This window comes from Lutra lutra, chromosome 5 (assembly GCF_902655055.1).
Source record: "Lutra lutra chromosome 5, mLutLut1.2, whole genome shotgun sequence".
NCBI classification, from domain to species: Eukaryota; Metazoa; Chordata; class Mammalia; order Carnivora; family Mustelidae; genus Lutra; species Lutra lutra.
Genome location: NC_062282.1, coordinates 135178666 through 135200947, shown reverse-complemented (window position 1 = coordinate 135200947; position 22282 = coordinate 135178666). Strand labels below are relative to the sequence as shown.

The window sequence follows — 22282 nt, the reverse complement described above, 5'->3', positions numbered from 1 at the left end:
TTTGATGTGCATTACTAGTGGTCCTGAGCACACTTGAAGTATTTATTTCTTTGTATGGTATGAAATATTCTATTTAAATATCTGTAATCTCTGATGAAGCTGCTTTTTAATCCTAAATAAATGTTGTTCTATCAAAGAATAAAATGCTGATATTGAAGGAAGATGATATAATTAAAGAAAACATAATTTTTATATTTTACCTCATGAAATACTTTGATAATTAGTGAAGGAAAATGGTTCTCACATCTCATGTAGATTAGTCAGAATGAGTATCTGTAAAAATGAATGGAGTATTTGCCAGTCACCAGGATTCTTATAGGTGGGTCTTAATTCCTTTCTCCTTGAGCTCATGGAAGACTTACTATCATTAGAGGCCTTGAAATTGGTCCTCACAAAAGGTGTTTTAGAGGATTTCTGGTTTTTGGCTTCTGTATTTTTTAGCTAATGTGAAACAATATTAACTTATTAAAGGTAGATTCTATTGAAAGACATGGATTCAAGATAATAATTTAGGAATGTGCTTCATCAGCACACTGTTTATTTATAGTCAGTCTTAGAACAGGAAGCCAAAAAATATCAGATCAGGCATATCCTTGCTCCAGAATGTCCATTTCCATAGCCTTATATTGACTTATAAAACAGTGATGGAGATGAAAGTATTTGCATTACGTCAGAGGTATTATAATTCTTTTCCTTGAGAGGCTATATGGAAGAGTGGCCAGAAAGCCCCGAACTCTAGGTATTAGCAAACTTGGCGCTCAACCTTGTGATCTTAAGCAAATTGCTTCCCTCCTTGGAGATTCACCTGCCTTTTCTATGTTACCAGGTGGTTGTTCAGAATCACATGTTTATGAAATATTGTTATACATTATTAAATGTAGTCAAGTGGTAGTGATGCCTTTTATTTAGAACAGAAACCATTGAATATGCAAGTGGGAAATAGAGGGCTGATTTGGGCCAAAAGTCTTTGTAGGAGATTTGCCCAAACTGAATTACTTCTGCTTACTGCTCATCACTGAACCCATTTGAAATGACTAGGCTTGGTCAATAAGGTGTAATCTGTCACATTGCAGACAATAAAAGCAACCCTGGAATCTGGACAAGGCCTTCTTCCCTTTGTGCTCTGGCCCCACAGCATGTGAGCTCCTCCTGCCCCTAGATCCCAGCTCCCGTGGCCTGCGGCACAGGCGGTCCCATCTGCTCAGCAGCACAGAGCTTGATTGACAGAGATAGACCCACAGACCGTGGACTTCCTGGCTCTTCTAAATATTTAATAGTCTGTGCCTCCCTGACATCTACGCTCAGGGCTGAAGATGTATTTGGCAGAAACATAAACACCCTGATCAAGTGATCATAGAAATCAAACGTATGGAATCAACTCTAATGATCAGTTATAACAAAGTTCATTGAAATTTAGTTCTTAGAAAAGCTCTAGCTTAAGGAATGCCTTGTCCAGAAAGGCGCAGATGAGGGGAGAGGAGGCAGGGCCCTGGTGTCCCTTGTCTTCTGCATCCCAGGAACAGGGCTTTGGGGTTCTACAGACATCTCATATGTGTGGCATAATAACAATAAATTATAATGTAGTTTGTCAATTAAAAATGCATTATGGGGACGCCTGGGTGGCTCGCTTGGTTAGGCAGCTGCCTTCGGCTCAGGTCATGACCCCAGCGTCCTGGGATCGAGTCCCGCATCGGGCTCCTTGCTCGGCAGGGAGCCTGCTTCTCCCTCTGCCTCTGCTGCCACTTGGCCTGCCTGTGCTCACTCTCTCTCTCTCTCTCTCTCTCTCTCTGGCAAATAAATAAGTAAAATCTTTAAAAAAAAAATGCGTTATGGGGACGCCTGGGTGGCTCAGTTGGTTGGACGACTGCCTTCGGCTCAGGTCATGATCCTGGAGTCCCGGGATCGAGTCCCGCATCGGGCTCCCAGCTCCACGGGGAGTCTGCTTCTCTCTCTGACCTTCTCCTAGCTCATGCTCTCTCTCACTGTCTCTCTCTCAAATAAATAAATAAAATCTTTAAAAAAAAATGCGTTATGGCTTTATGACCTGTTCTACTTAATTTGCTTCCCCCAACTTCTGAACTTGTCATTTTTTTAGTCAGTAAAAATGAAAATCGAAAGATGCAGGTTACTTTTTGTCAGTTACACACTATCAGAGACTTGGGGTAAGGAAATGTGAGTGGAAATATTGTAATTGAGTTGTATACTTCGCATCTGTGTGTGTGTGTGTAAGAACTTTTGTTGAAGAAAAAATTAGAAATTATGACCACTGATTAAATATACCAGGTAAGAAATCCATTTTAAAACAGGTTTAAGGGGTGCCTGGGTGGCTCAGTTGGTTAAGGGGCTCCCTTTGGCTCAGGTCATGATCCTAGGGTCCTAGGATCAAGTCCCATATCAGGCTCCCTGCTCAACGGAGAGCCTGCTTCTCCCTCTGTCTCTGCCTGCCGCTCTGCCTACTTGTGCTCTCTATCTCTCTGTCAAATAAATAAAAAAGATAAAACAGGTTTAATATAAGATCTAGTTACCACACTACTCAGAAGTTTTGGAAGCAGTTTAAGTTAGATTCATACCCTCTGAAATAGAAATATTTCTAGTAAGAGTATAATATGATGTAATTGGCATCCAAGGGGCTTGTGTCCTCTTGCACAATATGAATGTTTAATTATATTTTAAGTTTCCCCATGTAAGTACTATTCCAGGCTTTATTTCATATATATATTTGGTATTTGTGCGTGTCGTTCTTCTATATGTAATAAATGACTGAGATGAGAATTATCTTCTTAAATATACAAGAGCACATTCTTAGAAAAGTTTAGGAATTATACAAATACTGCCTATAATCCTACCACAGAGCCTCCCTGATGATTTTTTTTTTTCTTAAAAAGGTGAGAGAGATATGTGGAAAGAAAATTACCAGTTTCGCTAAGAGTAGAATGTAAATGTTCTCACACACACACACACACACACAAAGTAAAATATGTGAGGGATGAATGTATTAATTAACTTGATAAGGGGAATCCTTTCATAATGTATACATACACAAAATCATCACATTACACGCTTTAAATGTATTACAATGTAATTTGTCAGTTATACCTCATTAAAGCTGGGGGGAAAAAACTTTCCAATTCTTCTTCCCAAAATTTGCCATGTTAGTTATTTTTTATGTGTTCTTCTGGGGGTGGGGGGAAACATTTTGTAAAAAGGCATTTTTTTTTTAAAAATTTATTTATTTATTTGACAGAGAGAGAGAGAGCTCACAGGCAGGGGGACGGGAAGCAGGCTCCCCACTGAGCAGAGAGCCCGATGCGGGGCTCAAACCCAGGACTCTGGGATCATGACCCGATCTGATCCCTTTTGTGAAAAAGAAAGTTATCTATTAAAATCTGTTTCCCGGGGGGCACCTGGGTGGCTCAGAGGCTAACCCTCTGAGCCACCCAGGTGCCCCCCGGGAAACAGATTTTAATAGATAACTTTCTTTTTCACAAAAGGGATCAGATCTCTGCCATCAGAAGTAGGTTGGTAATCTTTCCCAGTCAGCATATAGAGTTATCCCTCTCCCTCTACCCATTTAAGCAGTGGTATGTACCATATATGTGTACCATGGTTGACTTAGATGGTCCACCTGTTAATAAGCATTTAAGTATCTATCTTTTGGTATCAGCTTTTGTTGGATATGTTTTTTGTACTTTTTGCAATAGTAGTAGGTGGGTGGTTTTAAAAAACCATTTATCATTAATTTTTCTTCATTGTGAAAAAATACATGTATTGTAGAAAATGGGAAAAATGGGAAATTTGTCCCATTTGGGATAGAAAGTGGGAAAAATGGAAAAATTATCAATAATCAATAATAAAAATTGTGCACAGCCTCACTAATTAGGTATAAGAACTGGCAACATGTGAAATATTTGATCTCTTTTTTCCTCTGTTTGTGGACACATAGACCTATACCTACGTAGATACCTGCAGAGTTGAAGTCCTACTGTTATAAAACTTTCAATCCTTTTTTTTTTACTTTACATTTTCTTGTGTGTTTAGAAGTTCTTAGTAAACAACTTTATTGAGGGGGTACCTGAGTGGCATAGGTGGTTAGGCGCAAACTCTTGGTTTCGTCTTAGATCATGATCTTGGGGTCATGAGATCAAGCCCTGTTTTGGGCTCCACACTCAGCATGATGTCTGCTTGAGGTTCTCTCTCCTGCTCCTGCCCTCACCCCCACCCCTGGCATGATCCTGTCAAATAAATAAATAAATAAATAAATAAATCTATCTTTTTAAAAACAGCAACAAAGAACTTTATTGAGATGCCTTTAGCATATAAAAATCATGTGAATTAAAGGTGCAAGGGGCACCTGGGTGGCTCAGTGGGTTAAAGTCTCTGCCTTGGGCTCAGGTCATGATCCCAGGGTCTTGGGATCGAGCCTCACGTCGGGCTGTCTGCTCAGCAGGGGGCCTGCTTCCCCTCCTCTCTCTCTGCCTGCCTCTCTGCCTACTTGTGATCTCTGTCTGTCAAATAAATAAAATCTTAAAAAAAAAAGTTGCAGAACTTGATGTTTTAATATATGTATACAGTGTGAAAAGATCACCACTGTCAAGTTAGATAACTTTTCCGCCACCTCTGCATAGTTGAGTGTGTGTGTGTGTGTGTGTGTGTGTGTGTGTGTGTGTGTAGGTGGGGAGTGAGTATATTTAAGACCTAACTTCTTAGCAAATTTCAAGTATACAATACAGTATCATTAACTATAGTCACCATTCTGTACATTAGATCCTCAGAAGTCATTCATCTTGCATAACTGACACTTTGTAACCTTTGGCCAACATCTCATTCTTCTTCCACTTCCCCTGGCAACCACCATTCTACACTGTGTCTATGTATGTGACTATTTTAGACTGCACATGTAAGTGAGATCAGGCACTATTTGTTATTTGTGCGTCTGGTTTATTTCATTTTGCATAGTGTTCTCCAGGTTCATCCATGTCATCTCAAATGGGAAGATTTTCTTTTTTTATGGCTGAATAATATTCTGTTGTGTGTGTATGTTATATGTGATATATATATATAATATATATATAATTATATATATTTAATATATATTTATTTAATATATATTTATATATATAAATATATATATATAAAACACATACACAATATATGTGTGTTATATGTGATACACACACACACATATGTGTGTATATATGTATATATTCCCTTAGTTCACTGATGGATGCTTGGGTTGCTTCTATATCTTGGCTGTTGTGATTAGTGCTGTAGTGAACATGGGAGTGCGGATATATCCTTGAGATCCTAATTTCATTTCCCTTGTATAAATACCCAGTAGTGGAATTGCTGGATCATATGGTAGTTCTATTTTTAATTTTTGGGAGATTTCTCTACTGTTTTCCATAATGGCTGAATCAATTTATGTCCCTGGCAACAGTATACAAGGGTTTATCCTCACCAACACTTTTGTCTTATTGCTAATAGCCATTCGTAAAGGTGTCAGGTGATACCTCATGGTTTCGATTTGCATTTCCCCCATAATTAGTGATGTTGATTATCTTTTCATGTGTCCGTTGGACATTTATATGTTTGCTTTGGAAAAAATGTGTATTTTAGTTCTTTGTCCATTTTTAAAATTGGGTTGTTTTATGCTGTTGAGTTGTAGAAGTTCCTCATATATTTGGGATATTAACCTCTTATCCAATATATAGTTTACAGATATTTTTGGTGAGTGTAATTTTTAATAATTGTATAATATTACCCTTCTACTTTGATTAATTTATAACATGAAATTTAATTTCTATTTCTTATTTTAGCTGGACCTCCATATACTTTATATTTTGGTATTAAATTCTATGCTGAAGATCCATGTAAGCTTAAAGAAGAAATAACCAGGTATAGTATTGACTTCGCTTTAGAACAATACATGTATGGCATATACATATTTAATACAAATTGGAGTCAAACATTTAGATGGGTGTCCACCTTGTTTTGTAATGCATCTCCACTGAGAGTTAAATTTAAGCTGGCATGGCATGAGGCAGATCAGTGTCTGATGATAGATGTGTGTGAACAATGGCATGAACACAGGTGACATGATGATAGATTTCACATCTGCTTACGATGGGGTATTTCTGTATCATTATTGTGAAGGCTGCATTCAGCTTTTGTAGTCATGTGAAAGTAGCCGTTTGAACTGCGTAAAACAAGGATATTTTAATGCTTGGTTTACATACATAAATGCCAATCTGAAGAGCCAGTTACTACTCTTTAATTGGTTATAGCTTAAATATCAAGTTGTCCAGGGCTTTTATTTACCTCTATAGGAAATGAAAAGATACTTGCTTCTAGTATAAGGGAGAGAAAAACAACAACTACAACAACCTTTTTCAATGTATTCCTTTACCTTTGTCATCAAGTACTTTATTTCATTTAAGACACAGTTTCCATTTGGTATTGGTTATATTGTTAAAAGAATCCACGCCTACATTTGAAAGTGGCTTACAGAGCAGGCAGCAGTGTTAGGTTTTCACTTAATTCCACTGGTGACCTGCTGGCACGTGGGAACAAACACAAGCATTTTCTCTGACTCTAGAAGTGGTCAGTTTTCCTAGTGAGCTCCTATCATTGGCTCAAGTAGAGCCGAATGCATTATTCCAAGCTTTGGGAATCACGTCTTTGATAACTAAGGCAGTCTGTGGTTTTGTTCCTGTTGTATTCTTTCATCTTTTTCCTTTGACTCTTTTGTCTCGATTCCGGATTGCACAGAGAAGGGTGAGGAGAGAGGAGGCTAAGTGGACCTTCCTTGTTCCTCTCTGGAGTGTGATGATTAGGCCTCACTTTGAGAACTGTGCTGAGCTGCATTCACATTTTCCATCGCCAGCCACCTCATTACTGACAACTTTAAAAAGGAGGGCTGTCCCGGGAGGCTTCCCAGGAGCACACCTCTATGGGGGAAAGGCCATTGTGTTGGGAAGAAGTTAAGGAGAGCGATCATATTTACATTAGAGCTTCATGAATAGTCTTTTCGGTAGAGGGGTTTCTGAATTGTGGGCTCATGGGGAAACTGAGTCCACGTGGTTCAAAAAAGCCCTATGTAGCTGTAACACATTAGGAAATTGTAAGGAAATAACATTTTATGGAAATACAAGGAAAGTTTCATTTTGAGATTGTCAGTAGCCTGCGTGTCTTACATTCCTTAGCTGTAAATTCGGAGATACACCTGTCCCATCAGATTTTGTAAGGACTGAAGGGTGTGCTACTAATGTCAACCTTGTGTCACCTGTTGGGTTTGGGTCAGGAGTGCTTGATAATATTTTGTCCTCTCCTTGCTCTGGCAGTTCAGCAGAGTTACATCTTAAATGAGGGTTAGGTCCCAAATGACATGCAATTTACTCTTAGTAGGGTGGGAAATGAGTGTTTTATGATGCATTATTTTAAATCTGTTCACAAAATATTAATGAACAGAAATTTCCCATCAGAACCTACTACCAGCTCCTTAACAGAATGCACAGATTTGTGTGTGATGCACAACCTGAGAGCATATTTGTTGTAACCTGCTTTTCCTCAAATATTAGACCAAATCATGTAGTTAAGAACCAGATTACATTGTTGACTTCCAGCTAGTGGCCATGATCTATAATCATTTATTACTGTTGCCCAAAACATATAGTTGAATATAGGTAAGTTAAATGTCCGTTTGATATGATATCACTAAATACTTACTTTTAGTGTATTCTGAAGGTAAAGTCATTAATTTGCTTGCATTTGTTAATTTAAATGGGTAGGCATAATGAACCTTAGAAAGGGAGCCAGTTACATGAGATTATTTTGACAAAAGCAGACACTAAAACCCAAACCCCAAACCTCCCATTATATGCTTTTAAAGGAAAAGTATACTTAGGCCAGCATTTGCAAGTTGAACATTTATCTGGCTTCAGTTCTTTGGAAAATTGTTCTAGCCTGTTCTGTATTGGTTCTTGGGTGGTTCATAAGTTTTGATATGAAAAATAATGCTATAGTAAACAGGCTTATGACTGTTCTTCCATATATGTAGGTTTTGGGGTTTTTTTTGATAACCATACCATTTCTTACATATTGTGCAGACCTCTTTCACCATCTAACCCATCTGTTTTACTCCTGTGTGGTACTCCTTAACTTACTTAACCATGCCCTTGGGGATGGCTCTCTAGTTTGTTTCTTTTTTTTTTAAACTACAGATAAAGCTAGCCTTGAATCTTCTCAAGTAAGTATTCATCATACTAGATGCAGCATTCCAGGAGAGCGTTTATTTAGGAAAATACTAAAGGTGAATGCGATACACAGGAAAATAAGGTTCCAGACCCTGAGAAAATGGAAGTGAATAGAATCATATCAACTTAGAGTAGTTGCTAAGTGCTCTAAAAAGTTGTCTGAAATGAACAAAATTGGGAGACTGTGAGGAAGACTCCTCATTTAGAATTCATGTACCCTGACCTGTACCTTTTACAGAACATTCCTGATGTTACCGCTAGCTTCCTTGTAAACATTTTTAAGATAGGAAACCTTATTGCCTAGCAAAGTGAGAGAAAATTCAGTGAGACATCCCTATAGCTTTTCTCACTGGCACCAGATGTTCTTTCTGGTAGAATAAATCTAATGTCTCTTCTCCTTCCAGCCCTCTAAATAATCTGTGTCCTCATAGTATCTGTTAAACTTATTTTCAGTTCTGATTCAAAATATTACAACAGCCTTCCATGTATTCTGGTTCACTTATAGCTCTGTATCCTCTGCACTGTTGATAAACATAGCACACATACTTTTAAGAAGACAGGCTTTAGAGGGGTGCCTGGGTGGCTCAGTCAGTTAAGCATTCCACTTTTGATTTTGGCTCAGGTCATGATCTCAGGGTCCTGGGATTGAGCCCTGTTTCCGGACGCCCCACTCAGCAGGAAGTGTGTTTGTCTCCCTCTCCTTCTGCTCCTTCCCCTGTTTATGCGCTCTCTCTCTCTCTCTCTGAAAAATAATGATAAGTATTTAATGTTTTCAAATTATTGATTCAAAAATAAGGGAGGAAAAGACCTGAGATGGGTCTTCCAGTTTAAAGTCAATCCACAAATCACAACTTTCTGGGTGTAGTTGTTCATTTAATTATGACTGTCCTCCTATGACTGTCCTTTTGCCTACATTTCTTGAATTTGTTCTTAAGGACAGATTTCACTCGCCTACCTTCATTTAATAACCACATGAAGCATTGCCTTCCTGTGGTCGCAGTACTAAGGTGACCAAAGAGGATTTCAGTCTTCCATAAAGAAAGGATAGAGGGACTGCCCATTCCGTGGACACTGTCCTATCTGTGATGTCATTGAAATCTTTCTGAACTTCTAAGGGTCTAAGAACAGTTTCTAAAAAAAAGAATATTCCAAATGACATGTTCATAATGGATTTTTTTTAGTTTCTAAAAGATACCTAAAAAATGGGTATTTGCTTTTTATTTTGTTTTGTAATGTTTTATAGTATTTTTTTTTTTTGGCGGTGGGGGGTGGGGGGCTGACCTTAAGCTTATCAAATTATTTTTTAAATCTTATTATTTTAATATGGCAATCCCTGTTTTTCACTTTGCGAAGATTAGCTTGTTTTAGCTTATTTACCAGCTGAGTGACCTACTGTTACAAGTTTACATCCAGAGTTCCTGTCTCCTGTCAGTGAAGAGCATGGTTCTCAGTACAGTAGAGTTGAGACAGGGTCATGTTCCAGTATGGATGCAAGAGAAATTTGTGAACTTTAGAGGACTATCCAAATGGAAGGTGATATTATTGCTATTTGTTCCTCTATTTTAATCATTCTTTTTTTTTTAAAGATTTTTTATTTATTTATTTGACAGAGATCACAAGTAGGTAGAGAGGCAGGCAGAGAGAGAGGGAGGGAAGCAGGCTCCCTGCCGAGCAGAGAGCCCGATGCGGGACTCAATCCCAGGACCCTGAGATCATGACCTGAGCCGAAGGCAGCGGCTTAACCCACTGAGCCACTCAGGCGCCCCATTCATTTTAAATTGTTGAGGTGAGAGTGTCATTCCTGGTTTTGTCACGTGTTCTTGAGAATTCGTGTGTGCTTCCTCTGCTGTTTTTCTCCTTAAACCATATACACCATTTCCGCCTGTCCCTGACTTAAGCCTGTTTAAAAGACTGGGCTCCTGTCATGTGCAAGGCTCCCTCTATGTAGGAGGCAGAAAACAATCCTGCCTTCCGTGAAGGTAGCTACTCTCCCCTCAGCTGCTCCACTGTCAAATTCAGCCAGCACTGATGTCAGACTTCTGCTTGTCCCCACCGTGCTCAGTTTCCTCACCAGGGTCTCAGTCACTGGCAGGTACATTTCAGGTGTATTGGTGGAAGCATGTCTTTAGCCTCTGAGTCTCAGGGAACCTTCTTTTTGGGTTCCAGAAAGAATGGGGTCTCTCTGCCCCGTCCTTAAGCTAACCTCCTTTGCCATTCTTCTTGCCTCTGATACTTGTTAAATTGTTAATGGTGTTCAACAGCCTGTACATGCTTGGTGTCAACTCAGCCCTTTTCAGTGAACATCAGCTAAACAGAAAACTGTGCAGCCAAAATGTCAAGCCCTTAACTTGTATTGTACTGGTTGTAGTGTTGTGGTAAGTGTGGACAGGGTGGAAGATCCAGCTCCTTTTTTTTTTTTAAAGATTTTTTTTTAAGATTTTATTTATTTATTTGACAGAGATCACAAGTAGGCAGAGAGGCAGGCAGAGAGAGAGGAGAAAGCAGGCTCCCTGCTGAGCAGAGAGCCCGATGTGGGGCTCGATCCCAGGACCCTGAGATCATGACCTGAGCTGAAGGCAGAGGCCTTAAGCCACTGAGCCACCCAGGCGTTCCCAAGGTCTAGCTCTTTTACCCCAGAGCTCATGATCCTAGCTTGGGAGACAGTGCATATACACCAGAATATTAACTTACATACAGAGGTGCCTAGGGGTGCCTGGGTGACTCGGTTAAGCATCTGACTCTTTTTTTTTTAAGATTTTTGATTTTCTTTATTTATTTGGGATTAGCACACTCCCCATGGAGCTGGGAGCCCAACGTGGGACTTGATCCAGGGGCTCTGGGACCATGACCTGAGCCAAAGGCAGTCACTTAACCAACTGAGCCATCCAGATGCCCAAGCATCTGACTCTCAATTTCAGTTCAGGTCATGATCTCATCGTTGTGAAATCGAGTCCCACATGGGGCTCCATGCTGGGTGTGGACTCTACTTAAGATCCTTTCTCTCCCTCTGTCCCCTACCACCCCCCACTCATATGCTTGTGCTCTCTCTCTTAAAAAAAAGAAAAGATAAATAATACTTTATGATGCCTCGGTTTTGTACCAGATGAGTCTGGAAAGCTTCCTTATTAAGTGGATCATCTTTAGTGAGCATTTTCTTTTTCTCCAGTAGGGTTACAATATAACTAGGGCCACACTGCAATTAATCATCCAAACTCTGATGCTTTGGAGAATGACAGGGAGAGTTGTTAATCATTAGGCATGTATAATAGTAATAAACAAGAACTGTCCTAGGCAAACTGCGATGTAGGTTCCTCCTAATTAAAACCAGAGGTAAACAAGGACTCAAGCATCCAATCATGGCCTTAATCAGAGTGACAGAGGGAAAGCTCAATAACTCTAAATCTGTAATTTAAATAAAATGTTAAATTGTACCCTAAGTGTCATAAAATAGACAAAATAAGTTACATCCAGTTAGTTAAAAATAGTCCCTGACATAATGATAAAGTATTTGTTTAGCATATGAAAATATTTTATTATATCATAAATTTGTCATATAAAAAAACGAATATGCTTGCTGTGATAAAATTAATCAAATTTTTAATTAATACTGTACTTATCTTGATTTTAGTGGGTTTTTTTTTAATGTGATAACTTAAAGATCTCTGGTATCTTTAAAAGGTAGGCTGTCCAGGGAAGTTTGAACAGATTCCTTTTTTCTTTCTTTTTGTGAATTTCTCAAAGACGGCAAAGAATGTTCAGTTTTTTCCATTTCAGCCATCTGTCTCCCTGCTCATTTGTATATCCATCCAAGACAACAACTATTTATTGAGCAGTTACTATGTGCCAGACCTATATACTGGGATTAGAGTCCCTGATGGGAGAGGATCTCTGTTTCTTTGTATCTGTTTGTCTTTCTCTGTTTCAGCTCTGTCTTTGTTTTTTCATCTCCCTCTGGTGTGTTTTTTTTTTTTTTTTTTTTTTTTTTTTCTCCTTTTCCTTTGCCTTTGAAGCAAACTCTTGTGGGATTAGGTCCCTCTGTTTCTGTGTTTGGCAAGCGATTTGACTATTCAGTCAGATGTTATAAAAGTCTTAATAGAGCAAGACAAATATGCATCTGTGACCCATTTCCTTAAAAAAAAAAAAAAACAAAAAACTTCAGGAAAAGAAATTCCAGGTTAACAATAGAGAAAGAGAACGTAGCTAAATGTAAGTTTCCAGCAAGCAGTAGTAATTCTAGCAAAATGTCTGTTCAGTTTATAAGCTTTTGCATTTACAATTCTGTCAATAATGCTTTACTCTGCTTTTCTCCTCTTCAAGAGGAGGACAGATGATTATAACAAAGTGGATTTGATATCCAAGATGAGCATTCAGGGCATGGTGAGTAGTTAAGCAGGTTACTAGAAAAGTGAATGCAAGTTAGGGAGTGGGGGTGGTCATTGGTTAATGGCAAGAGATTTGGCTCAAGAAGCAAAAGTCTTATAAGCCTTTTCCTTTTGCTCTCCCCACCGCCTCCCGCCCACCCCCGGCTGTTTGTAGTTTGTTTTACCCTTGGTGCACACGGTTATAGGGTGTCAGGAAGGCTTGAATGTGATTTGGAGAGTAGAGAGTGGGGTTCTCTCAACTTACTTTTTGGTGTTTTGCCATAAATGAACCCAGCTCTTTCTACTTGCTGCAGCCTGCCTCCTCTGTGGGGAAGGAAGGGAGGGGCTCTGGTACGCCTAGCATCTCCTGAAGCCTGGGGGCTGCTGGTGGCTTTGCCAGGCTCGTCACCAGGTGGCTTCCTCATGGCTTCCAGAGCTAAGTCCCAGGTGATGCTGCTGCTGGAGGCTTGGGGGAGATTCCGAGCATCTCGGGAACTCCAGAAGCATAGCCATGAACAGGAGTGGACTTCCCTTAAAAGGAGCTTGCCCACAAATGACCCCGGCCAGCAGGGGGCAGAGCAGGGTGGTGAGGGATGGATGGCTCAGAATGTCCTGCACTTCCGCAGGGGCTATTACTGGAAGTGAACCCCAGTGGCACTGGTGATCGTTGGGGGTGGGCATGAGCAAGTGAGCCGCTGAAGGGGAAGGCTGCCATTCTGTTGTGCTGTAGCTTGTGGGCTGGAGGAAACCTGGATGGTGACCCCTCAGGGGCCTCTGTGCAAGTGGCTGGCGGGGGGACAGGGATGCTAGGCCATGGACCCCATTTGCAGAGGAAGCCAGGGAAGCCTGCCACTCCGTGACCGAGCTGTGCACATCACAAGCTCTCTTAAGGATCTGAACTTTATCCTGAAAGTAAGGTTTGTTAAGGTTTTGTCTGTTTGTTAAGGGAGTGACGTGATCCTGTTTTTCTCTTAAGGATTTTGTTTAGTTCTTGGGAAGGTTGGTGGGAAGGGAGAGAAGTATGAATGAGGGCAGTGCACTGAATGAAGGTTTTAGAAATTTGGGGGATAGTGACCTGGGCTAGGAGATGATCTCCATCATCAGTGTGCCCATTCCAGAAGACAACAGACTCTGTGACTGGATGTGGGTGCCAGGGGTTACCCCTGACGGGTAGGTTTCTCTCACTTGGCTATCTGGAGGCTGCGGTGCTATTTACTGAAACGGGCAGTGAGGAAACACAGGGTGTTATGCAGATTCTCTCTTAAGCTTGTGGATATAATTAAACTTGGTATCAGTCTTCTAGAAATAGTAATAATAAGTAGCATCTAACATTTGGATTCCCTTACTATGGGCCTTGGTTGTAAGCATTTGGAGAAGAAAAGCTTATCACAGCTGATTTTTATAATTTATTTCCTTTGTCCTTTTTCTGCCCTTCCCAATGACAACAAGAGTTGGCGTCCAAAGAAACAGAAACCACAGTGACAGCCTGGTGCGTGTGTGCGTGAGTGTGTGTGTGTGTGTAGGTGGGTGATGGCAGCCAAGAACAGTGTTGATGGTTCATTGTGTTGGTTCATAAACCCCTGGCACAGGCTGAAAGACTGAATGGGGGTGGGGGAGGGGAAGCTAGCCAAAGTTGCATAGCATCCTGATTAAGAGGTTCTAGGGTCAGACTGCCTGCGTTCCAGTTCTGGCTCTGCTACTTAACTAGTTGTGATGTCTTGGACAAGTTACTTCATCTCGTTGTGTCTGTTAGAGTCTTCATTCTGCAAAACAGAGATGGTAATAGTACTGACTTAAAGTCTTACATAAGTTATTGTATGTAAGACCCTTGGAATGAGTTATTATATTTACAGTATTGAGAGCAGTGGTTGGTGCTTTTGTAACAGGGTTTTTTTTTTTTTTTTTTTTTTTTAAGCAGATGGAATGAGCAAAGCCATGGATAATGGGCATAAGAATTGATGGAATTGCACTATAATGACCTTTTTGTCCTGTATCCATGAGTTTAGACCCTGTCGGTAACACATCATAGAGCATTAGGTCCTTACAATTTGTTTCTTCCAGTAAGGCTGGGTCATAGTATGTGTGGCAGTGGCAATAATGAGCATCTTGAGAATAGCTTCTGTGTAACCTCCACATTAACCTTATGAGGAGAGTTCTGCAGGTGAGGAGATGGGCTGTTGGAGAGGGTCACCAGCTGCCCAGGTGAGTACCAGAGCTGGGACGCAGGCCAGCCAATCTACCTTGAGAGCCTGTGCTTTTTGGCCACGATCCTGTATTGCTTATGTAAAGTGTGTTTAAAGAGTTCCTGTTCACTCAACAGTCCCCTCACCACAGAACAGAAGTGGCTTTATTTTAATTACATTGGTTGTTGCTGTGATTATCAGAGTCTGGGTGGTGTAAGATACCATGAATCTCTTTTTTCCATTTCTCTTGTAGGTATCAGTTTTTCTTGCAGGTGAAGCAAGACGTCCTTCAGGGCCGGCTGCCTTGCCCTGTCAACATTGCTGCTCAGCTGGGAGCTTATGCCATCCAGTGTAGGTTCCACTGCAGCCAACCGAGAAAAAATATGAATTTTTCTTTTTAAGCAAGTTCACGTACTAAAATTCTTCTTCGCAAATGACATTTTCCTAAACAAAATTTTAGTCAGAATTCAGGTTTTAATCTGTGTCCTTTCAGAAGAGGTAAAAGTAAAGCCAGTTATGTATCCTTTGTAATAGGTCACTTCAGAGTTTTAGTAACAGGAATGGCATTGATTCTTGATGAAGCGGAATCTGAAAATCCCTTTCATTCTACAACCCACCTAGTTTGTTGATCCCCCAAGCTGTGATTGTCTCAGAGATCACATTGTTCTTGGGCAACTACTGTGAAGACTCCCTGTGGTCAGATGACAACACCAGTTCAGGGTGTCGCCCTCATTGTGCCTCATCTCTTGGCATCAATATGGCAGCCACATGGGGCAACTCCAGGTTGCATTGTCATTTTGGAGGCTGAGGATGTTTTCACTCTCTAAGTGGAAATACTGAGCCCTTTCTAAGAATCAAGCTAGGTATGGGCACAATGAGACAGTGTGTTCCTTGCCTTTGTAGCACTTGGAGATCAGGAATAGTCTAGAAAAAATGTCCTAGGAAAAATGTCACATAGATGAACTGCATTGGTCGTGGAAGGTGGATTAATATAGGGAGGAAAATCTTATTAAATGTAATATAATGAGCTTTCCGGTTTCATTTTGCTTTTTTTTGTGTAAACCAATGTGCAACATTGTGTTAAATTTCCATTTGGGGCATCCTGGTTGTTTTTGCCTCTAGCATTTCTAATATATGTACTCTAAATTCTGTTAACAACATTGTTGTCTCATAAAGTCTGGTAAAGATAATAGAAATGAAAATGATAATTATAGTCTTTCAGAAAGATTATAGAACTTATAGAAATATAGAACTTATATTTTATAATACTTATACTGTTTATATATGCTAATCAGAGTTGTTTTTTACTAAAATTAGTTATATATGAATTTATTAACAAGACATTTGAAGAAAATGTTTTCGGCATGATAGGAATATTTTGAAATATTTTTAGGAATATTTTTCTAAAATGGAAAAAAATGTAATTTCTTTTGTAGCTGAGCTTGGAGATTACGACCCATATAAGCATACTGCAGGCTATGTGTCAGAGTACCGGTTTGTTCCTGATCAGAAGGAGGAACTCGAAGAAGCCATAGAAAGGATTCATAAAACTTTAATGTAAGGATCCCTTTTTTTTTATTTTTTAATTTTTTTTAATAAACATATAATGGATTATTAGCCGTAAGGGCCCCTTTTTATTAGCTATAATCAATATGCTATCCATGAGATCCCCCAAACTTCATCGTATTAAAGTTTATACTCTTAGACCAACATCTCCCTATTTCCTCCACCCCCAGTTCCTGGTAACCACCTTTCTACATCTCTGTTTCTATGAGGTTGGCTTTTTTAGATTCCCCCTCAAGTGGTATCCTAGTGTTTCTCTGTCTCTGTCTTATCGCACTTAGGGTAATGCCCTCAAGGACCATCAATATACTGGAGAGTTGTTAAGAAAGTAGACCTTAAATGATCTCACCACAGGAAAGAAATGGTAATTATGTGACAGAGTGAAGGTGTTAGCTAACCCTGTGGTGGTAGTCATCTTACAGTACAGAAGTGTATTGAATCAACACATTGTATACCTGAAAATTACACAATGTTGTATGTCAGTTACATCTCAAAGCTAGAAAAAAAATCATGTCTTATGTTGCATCCTCCATCAGCTGTCATCTTACGCTGTTGGCAGCCTTCAGAAAAGTTCCTAGAATGATAAAATCTTCACCTGTGCCGTAAACATTCTAGTATTTTTTCTTTTAAGTTTTTTTTTTTCTGCTTATAACACTAAAATGCTCGTAGAAAACCCAAACAATTTAAAAAATGGGAAGGAGAGAATAAATCACAATGCCTAAAGTCGACATATTTTTGATGAATGGCCTTTCAGACCTCTCTCTATGCATAAGTTCCCGTAGAGAAAATTTATTTTGTATAGATTCATGTATGTATGATTTTACATAAATGAAATCATTCTGTATATATTGTATTTTGCAGTTTTCTATTTTTTTCAGTCACCAACACCTTGTGAAATTTATTCTTCCAGCTATAAATATATTTTATAACCACAGAGACCTTAATGTATTCTGGGATTTGGTCTGTCTTAAATATGTAAATTCTTAACTGTTATAAGCAAAGTCCTATTTAGTCTATAGCAGTGAATGTGGAAATCACAATGATACCAGTGTGGAGCCTTGGATGGGTGTTATGTTAACACCACATGCACTTCTGAGAATATACACACTCCCCTAGTAGGATTTTCAATTAATGGCCTACAGCATTGAAGTTATAATTTAATTACAGTTATTTTGGTTAAATCCTCTGTACTGATTAACTTTGCTTTATTGCCTCTTATGTAACATTCCCTCTTGAATTTGCTTGGTTTCAGATCTATTATAATTAAGGAAAAAAATGTAGAATTAATCTGATCAACAAAAAATGTTTGCCTAAAGGATCTGTTTCAGTGAGTAGCTGAATTGCAGTCAGAGAAACCAGGCTTTCCGTCTTGTGTTAGCATGCACCCGAATGCTCTCCAGGCTGATTATAGAGCCCTTCAATTTTAAGGTTTTGCTGAAGTGGATGCTAAGAGAGTGCCGGTTATAACATTATGAAGGGCAATGTGTTTGGCACATTCTGAGAATACTAATTCTGGGAGTTTGAGAGTACAATTGTATTTCTGAAATTATCAAGGAGCTTTGGGTAAAGGGCCTTACATGTCTTAACGTAATGGTGTTGACAGTGTGACTATTATTTTAGAGAGAATAAAGCTTGATCAAGATTTGGTAGGGGCGCCTGGGTGGCTCAGTGGGTTAAGCTGCTGTCTTTGGCTCAGGTCATGATCTCAGGGTCCTGGAATCGAGTCCCGCATCGGGCTCTCTGCTCAGCAGGGAGCCTGCTTCCCTCTCCCTCTCCCTCTCTCTCTCTCTCTCTGCCTGCCTCTCTGTCTACTTGTGATCTCTCCCTGTCAAATAAATAAATAAAATCTTTAAAAAAAAAAAAAGATTTGGTAGCTTTCTTGTGTCTAATTTGTAATGAACATTCGTCATAGATTTCAAAATGATGGTGTATGGCTGGGTTTTCCAGGGTACCATGGCAGAAACATGGGATGCATCAAAGCAGGATTTAGTAATTAAAAAACATTCATAGCTCCTTTTGTTAACAAATAAAAGAACTCTGTCTTTCTCTGTTACACACATACACACACACACATGTACACATGCACAGTTCCACTTATCTGTGGAGAACTCTGGGAGATGCTCACACTTGCTAGGAATGAATACCATTTATGTACATTATCACCAATGAAGCCTTTGGGATGATTTCTATACTTTGTATTAAGAAAATGATAAGTATTTTTATTATTGATAAATACTAACATATTTTTAAACTACATATGTCCTCTTGAGACCCCAGCAAGGTGTAGGGGAGCCCATTCTCTTCTCCCTACCCACTACTACTCTTACTCCTTTTTCTCCTGATGGAGAACTGCTGGTGTGTTCAGACATTTTATTCTTTGTAAAGGATGTACTTCTTAATTCGAGTGCTTCTATTCTCAGTCTCTTTGGGGGGTTTCTGAAATGGAATTTTTAATATATGTTGGGACACTGGGATTGGCTATATTGAGCAAAAACAGGTTTGGTAAATGAAATTAACTTAATACAAGTATCACCTCAGAGTGTAACGTTTTGTCACCATGAAGGCAAGGGACTTCTTGAAATACAAAGACTTAAGTTTGCATTAGCATGAAGAATTATTTAGGTTTCCAGTGAATAGAGTGAAGATGGCTTACATTCCCTACAAGTACAGTACCTATTAGTAAAGTAAGGCTTTTTGTTTTTATGCTGTGTAGGGGTCAGGCTCCTTCTGAAGCAGAGCTGAATTACTTGAGGACTGCCAAATCCCTGGAGATGTATGGCGTCGACCTCCATCCTGTCTATGTGAGTAACATTTAATTAACACAAGATATTTTAAGCTGATGACATTTTTCCTAAAAAGTCACTGAAACTCCCAGAGGAAAGCTGCAGTCCCGTTGTTTAGCAAGCAGATGATACTTTTTCATCTGTGTTTTTCGAACACAAAGAATCTCTTGCATGGATTCAACCCTAATGAGTTTTGCTTAAAAGTCTGTGATTATGTTTCCATGTGTAGAAAACAATTAACTGGGCTTGAAAACACAATCTGGATAAAAGCTCCATAGGGCTTAGCTAAACGTCAAAACCATTTAAAATTGGTCTGTAATTGATTGTATTAGAGAACAGGAGGATCTTCCAAAAATAGATTTTATGGCTGAAAAACATTCATGAAATCACATTCCAGAAAAGTAGGCTTTGGGCACTGGTACAGGTGTGGCTGTCGGTGGTTGTGTGTGGGATGTATAGGTTCTGAAACAGTAGGGGTGCTGCCTGGTACGGTTATTGCCACTGCAGTAATAGAAAGATTTTCGCAGATTTTCTTTATCAGCAGATGAAAACTTGCCGAATATAATCAGTGAACAGTTAACCTGAGTCTGTGTTGAGCGTTCTGGATCCATGTCTTAACCTTGAAGCCACTTCTCTCAATTGATAATTCTTTGCCAGTGAGGTTGAAGTGTCATTGCCTTTCATTTTATAAGAGTTTAATTAGCAATAGTCAAATTTGATGATCTGAGAGAACGAGCCAGGTGCCTTATTCTTTACCCAAAAGGAGTTGCTCGAGATGATGTATAGACAATGTCAATTAAACTATGGAATGTGGTTTTTAAGGAGCCCTGATAAAACTTACCATAATGCAAATAACTCATTCATGCATTCATTTCTTAGTCTGTCTTTTGCACATCAGAGTTTCCTGAAACAAAAAAATGACATCATTATTTGTAAAGGGTTAGAAGGATCCCTGGGCATACTGTTAGTATGGCAATAAAAGTTACATGTTTTGGGGGAAGTAGTAGTTCATGGATATTTTAGCTTTTGATCTCATTACATCATTAAATGCTCTATATTCCTGTCATTTGGGAACATCTCTAAAACTTTATGGATTTAGTTACTGTTTTCCTTCTAACCACATTAATCTTCTCAGGCTTTTAGTTTTTTAAGGCATCTATTTTATAGGAAGTGTGTAAAGAGAGAATCTTCTGCAAAATGCTTCTGCATTTTTGTAATGTTTATCCTAATACACACTTTTGTGGATGGTAGGAATTTATAGCAAATGAACTGGGTTCACTAGAATCTTCCATACATTTCCTTAAGATTGAATTTTTAGAACTGAAAGTGTGCAACAGCTGGTATTCTCCCAAAACGTATCTGTTGTCTTACATTCCTTGGGAATATGACTTTGCAGGCCATTATTTGCCTTTACAGTAGAAATAAAATTCATACATGTGCCCGTCCTTCATACCCATTCTGTTTGTGACTTCTTCGTTTCAGAAACTCATTTTCTTTATTATGATTTATCATTGCCTGGAAATTAAGGGGGCTTCAGTCTTTACCAGAAAAGATGGTATTTTTAACTTTTTTGAGTGGTCTTAAAGTCACAAGCAGAAGTAGGAAGAAGCATGATAGAAACGTCAGAGAGTCCAGATGTGTGCCTGAAGGCAGCTGCCTGAACTTTCTGGAGAAGGGTGGCGGTAAACTAGCCTTCGTCATAAACTAGCCTTCGTCATTATCTTCGTCTGAGAATAAGATCAAGATGAGCCCTTGGGAAGAACTCTTGATAGAAGCCAGTGGTTCATGGTTCTTGGCTGTACAGGAGAATCACCTGGAGTATTGTGTTTTTGATACCTGGGTGCTTTCATTATAGATTGTGATTTAACTGGTTTTGGTAGCACTCAAGCTCCAGCATATTTTTTTTTTAAGATTTTATTTATTTATTTGACAGAGAGAGAGAGAGATCACAAGTAGGCAGAGAGGCAGGCAGGGGGTGGGGTGGGAAGCAGGCTCCTTGCTGAGCAGAGAGCCTGATGTGGGGCTTGATCCCAGAACCCTGAGATCATGACCTGAGCCCAAGGCAGAGGCTTAACCCACCGAGCCACCCAGGTGTCCCGAAGCTCCAGCGTATTAAGCTGCACAGCTGATTCCGGTTAAGTGCAGCCAGGGGTGAATAGCATTGTAGACACGGTGTGGGCTGAGTTGATCAGGGGTCTGATTGGTAATCAGGTTCTCTGGATGACCTGAATACACTAAGAAAACTTTTCAGTAAAAACATGAAAAAAAGAAAAAAACTAATCGTACTATCATCGTAGCTTAGCTAGCTTTCTAAGCTGATGTTTTTGAAAGACTGGACCCAGTGTTAATGCAACATACCTTGTCTGTTAATGGCCAACTACAGTTTGACAAAGGGCTTTGACATGAATAAATTCATAGTTAGAGGTTTATGTTTGTTTTTGCAGGGAGAAAACAAATCTGAGTATTTCTTAGGATTAACTCCAGTTGGTGTTGTTGTCTACAAGAATAAAAAGCAAGTGGGGAAGTATTTCTGGTAAGTGTAACTTGAGGACAGAATTGGTATTAAAATTGTACACTGTACATGCTTGGCTTATGAGGCTGCTTTGTCAGTGAAAAGAGAACAGGTATGTTTCCAGTGGTTGATAAATAAATGAGTGAAACTGGGTATAAGTTTTCTCCCAGTGCATCTTAGTATGTATTTTCTGTGTAAATTTTAGGTGCTGTGATTCTGGACTCTCTTATCCATGCAAATCGGGTATAGTAGGGTTTCCTATCCATTTCACTCTGTGCTAGTGAGCTGTGGGGCTAGGACTCCTCTGATTTCTAATTCTAAATAGGGAAGGCGTTGAGAAAGACTGGGTGCCTATAGCCCTACGCTGCATCTGGGAAGGCAGCACTGGCCAAGGGCCTTGGAATTCCAAGCTGGTCTGCATCTCCTAGAGAAGCACAGGAGAATGAGAACGGAATTTTGTTTCCAGAGGTGTCCAGAGCAGATGACCCATAGGAACTCTCAGCAGTTACTGTAGCAGTCTGTAAAGGAGCTGCGATGAGCCAGTCTTTTTCTACTGGAAACTTCTCTGAATTGCTGAAAGATTAATTCTTACAAACTGCACCACTACCACCGTCTGCTTTGTTTTTTT

The 22282-nt window shown here is 39.5% G+C and overlaps 1 protein-coding gene across 3 annotated transcripts in view; it reads left to right on the top strand.

The window, feature by feature from the left end:
* Positions 1-22282, top strand: part of EPB41L4A (erythrocyte membrane protein band 4.1 like 4A) — a 258448-nt gene that overhangs the window by 136786 nt on the left and 99380 nt on the right. For all 3 annotated transcript variants that reach the window (XM_047729879.1, XM_047729878.1, XM_047729877.1), the window contains exons 5-9: positions 5817-5895; positions 15050-15147; positions 16233-16353; positions 19073-19160; positions 21587-21675. In XM_047729879.1, the coding sequence (XP_047585835.1) occupies positions 5817-5895; positions 15050-15147; positions 16233-16353; positions 19073-19160; positions 21587-21675 (475 nt within the window). The remainder of the gene's footprint in view (positions 1-5816; positions 5896-15049; positions 15148-16232; positions 16354-19072; positions 19161-21586; positions 21676-22282) is intronic.